The sequence below is a fragment of the Cariama cristata genome, unplaced genomic scaffold, assembly GCF_000690535.1.
Source record: "Cariama cristata isolate BGI_N322 unplaced genomic scaffold, ASM69053v1 scaffold17546, whole genome shotgun sequence".
Lineage (NCBI taxonomy): Eukaryota > Metazoa > Chordata > Aves > Cariamiformes > Cariamidae > Cariama > Cariama cristata.
This window is the reverse complement of record NW_009622857.1, coordinates 29,675-33,348: the sequence shown is the minus strand read 5'-3', so window position 1 is coordinate 33,348 and position 3,674 is coordinate 29,675. Positions and strand designations below refer to the sequence as shown.

Below are 3,674 nucleotides of genomic sequence, written 5' to 3'. Positions count from 1 at the left end.
CAGTGGCACATGCTGGCCAGTTGAGCTGGCTGAGGATGGTGGCCCCTGGCACCATGCAGTGACAGTGTTGGCAGGCGGTGGCTCGCAAGATCTGTCCAGGCTGGCACTGTACCCGCTGTGTCCTCCCTGGCATACACCTCCAGCTGCGGCAGCTCCACTCAACAGGGCGAAGGGAGGGGAGAGGCCAAAAAAGGGTTCGGTGGCTTCACGGCTGGGGGACGTGGGTGCCCCCGAGGTTTCAGCACAGTGTGTCCGTGTTGAACGAGAGCTGAGCCTGCGGGCATGGAGACGGGCACGGCTCAGTGGTTGGGCTGGGCAGGAGCTGCCTGCTCTGACCAGCACACCCAGTGCTGCTGGGGCCAGGATCTGGTCTGGGGCGAGAGGGGGGTGCAGCCACCCCTCCCAGAGACCCCTCTCTGGTCCATCCTTGGCATCACCGTGTCCCCTCCACTGGACAAGACCGGGTGCCACAGCACCCAGCCACTGTACCCCGTGGCAGGGACACAGCTGTGACCAGGGACACCCAGATTTGGGGACAACCTCTCACCCTCTCCTCCTCAAAGCTGATGAGGCCTTCATCATCCGTCTCCAGGTCTTCCTGCTCCTCCACCACGAGGGCTTGCAGCTCCGTGGGGGCTGCCCGGGGACGCAGGAGGCTCAGCACCCGCTCCAGGGGTGACTGCAGGGTGCAGTTGGGGCTCGTCTCCTGCTGCTCCAGGTTGTCACTTTGCTTCTTGGCAAAATTCACAAACACCTAGGGGGGAGGAAGGAGCAGGAGGCTGTGAGGGAACCCAGCGAGCACCTCCATTCCCTGGTCACTCGTCATCTGCCGTCCATGCTGCTGGAGACAGGCCTCAGCACATCCCACCAGGCTGTGGCCACCACCGTGCCCCCCACCTAGCTCCACCACCCATCCCAAAGGTGCTTTCTGTGAGGCACTTTGGCATGACCACCCTCCCTGGGGACAAGCATCCAGCCGCCCGTGTTGTTCTTGGTCTCACGTTGTCCAGTGTGGTCTGGCTGACAGAGTAGTCTTCAATGCCCAGCACATCCACCACCTGCTCCATCTTGCTGAAGACCTGCGCCAGCGAGATCTGGTCTGACTTCAGCTGGTACTGGGCCTTGGTGTGGTGCCGCTCCTGCACGGGACACGGAAGTGACACTTGAGCCCTCACTCCCAGACCCTCTTCCATCACCCCAAGGCAGGGGTCTCACAGAGGTGTCCCTTGGGTGGATGAAGGCTGCTTGCACCCCAAGGCGGGGGCTGGAAGGAGATAGCATCACCACCGCGGGGAGCTCACCTTGAGGACGGCCTCAGGGAAGTTGCGGTTGAAGAACCTCACCACCTCCTTGACGTTGAGGCTGGACTTGGTACGCACTGTGATCATGTAGCCATCGCCGAACCTGCATGGGGACAAGGGACCCGATGAGGACCTGTCCCCCTGCCACCTGTGCCTCTGCAGGGCAGGACTGACCCCACGGAAGCAGACGATGCTCTTCAGCAGCCACCGCACCCACCAGGACAGTGCCATAGTGCTCAAGTCAGCCCATCCCCTGCCCACCCTCCAAAGCAGCACCCACACAAAAGGCTGACATCTCACCATGGGTGCCACACCATCACCCTGCCATGTCGGCCTGGCCCGCTCCCTCCCCACAGTGCACACAGGGTGCTGGATCCCCTCTTACCGGTTCTTCAGGTGCTGGATGCTGCCGAGACACTTGAGCCGCCCATTCACCATGATGGCCAGTCGGGTGCAGAGTGCCTCGCACTCCTCCATGCTGGGGAGACAGCGCAGACTTCAGTGGGGTGGCATGAGGGGGACAGTTCCAGGGGCCACGGCTGGGGTGGGTGGGGAGCCGAGCTCCCCAGGCCATCATGTGGATGCCATAATCCCATCACCAGGGATGGGAGAAGGCGACAGAGGGTGTCCTGGGCTCCCTCTGCTCCCCGTACCCCTGCCGAATGCCATCCCCCGGACACCAAAGAGCCCCCTCCCACCCATGCAGCATGCCAGGTGCCCAGAAGCATCATGGGTGCAGCCAGAAGCCTCCCCTGGACCTGTGAGATGTGAGCACCACGGAGCGACCCGTTTTGATGACATCCAGGATGAGGTTCCAGAGGAAGCGCCGTGCCTTGGGGTCCATCCCCGTGGTGGGCTCGTCCTGGGGGTGGCACAGCACCCTCAGACACGTCAGTCCCAGAGGCCACCCTGCCACCCCCTTCCTGTCCTGAGCCTGGCTCAGGACACAATCCCACACTCCAGGACAGCAGCTGGAGTGGCAGCTCCCATTCAGGGTCATTTCTCCACCCTAACCCAGCGCCAGCCCCAGGGACACGAGGGGAGGGAGGAGGACCCCACAGGCAGGGTGCTGAAGCCCGCGGCGCACCAGGAAGATGAAGGCTGGGTATCCGATCAGTGCGATGGCTGTGGACAGCTTCCTCTTGTTGCCTCCGCTGTAGGTGCTGGCGGGCTTATCAGCATACTTGGTCAGCTCCAGCTTCTTCAGTGCCCACTTGACCACCTGCAAGGCACAGGGGGCTGCCGTCACCCAGCCAAAGCCACCGGACTGGCAGAGCTGGCAGCAGGCAGTGAGCAAGCGGTTGGGCTCCACAGCACAGGCCAGCTACCAAGGGGATCACAAGCAATGTGCCAGTCAGGGGAGCCCCATGGCAGCCTCTGGCACAGCCATGAGTGTCAGTGGGAGCCTGCGAGCACATGTGCCCGGCCCGGTCCCAGCACCCCACGTGGGTGTACCACTGGGTTGGCACTGAGGGTAGCAGCACTGGCTCAAGTCCTCACTGATGCCTGGTGAGATGCCATCCCCATGGCACAGCACCAGCCCCCATGGGCACTGGCAATCGCCCGCCCAGAGCCCTACCCGCTCTTCATCCTTCCAGGGGATGCCACGCAGGCGGGGGGAGAACTCCAAGGGGCCCCTGTCAGCTCGTCAAAGAGTGCGTCGAACTGGGGGCAGTAGCCCAGACTCTGCTGGACCTGCAGGAGCTCCTTCAGGATGCTGCAGGAGAGGATGGAGGGGCCGTGGGGAGAAGGAATCACTTTTCAGGAGCACCCCATTGCTCACCCCCCTGCTTCACACGCCTTTATACTGGAGCATCTTCTACCAGGTAACCCACAACGGGCAGCCTTGACCAAGAGCCAGTGTCACTTCCCACCCCCCAGATGATGGTCAGCCCAGCAGGACATAGGGCTCCAGAGCCCCATGGAGCCACACGAGCAGACTCATGCTGCTTCATCCTGGGAGACCCTCCCCCAAGCAGATCCCATGCCATCCACAAGACAGTGGGCAGTCCCCACTTCCCACACCCAGCCTGTGCCCCCCCTGACCTGTGCCCATTAATGAAGGCCTCTCCGCCCGTTGTGCTCTCGTCTCCTGTCAGCATCTTGAAGGTGGTCGTCTTGCCCGCACCGTTGACACCCAGTAGCCCGAAGCACTCCCCGGGCCGCACCCACCCAGCCTGTGCCCCCCCTGACCTGTGCCCATTAATGAAGGCCTCTCCGCCCGTTGTGCTCTCGTCTCCTGTCAGCATCTTGAAGGTGGTCGTCTTGCCCGCACCGTTGACACCCAGTAGCCCGAAGCACTCCCCGGGCCGCACCCCCACGCACAGCCGGTCCACGGCCAGGATGCGCCCAATCTTGCGGGACTTGTACACC

General features: G+C 63.0%; 1 protein-coding gene across 1 annotated transcript in view; it reads right to left on the bottom strand.

The window, feature by feature from the left end:
* Window positions 1–238: 238 nt before the first annotated feature.
* Window positions 239–3,674, bottom strand: part of ABCA2 (ATP-binding cassette, sub-family A (ABC1), member 2) — a gene marked incomplete at its 5' end in the record, with an annotated part of 25,018 nt that continues 21,582 nt past the window's right edge. Inside the window, 10 exon segments of the mRNA XM_009702515.1 lie at window positions 239–274; window positions 548–754; window positions 1,002–1,139; window positions 1,302–1,404; window positions 1,687–1,779; window positions 2,060–2,163; window positions 2,389–2,523; window positions 2,881–2,933; window positions 2,936–3,018; window positions 3,495–3,674. The exon segment at window positions 3,495–3,674 is cut by the window's right edge and continues 36 nt beyond it. Of these exon segments, the coding sequence (XP_009700817.1) occupies window positions 239–274; window positions 548–754; window positions 1,002–1,139; window positions 1,302–1,404; window positions 1,687–1,779; window positions 2,060–2,163; window positions 2,389–2,523; window positions 2,881–2,933; window positions 2,936–3,018; window positions 3,495–3,674 (1,132 nt within the window).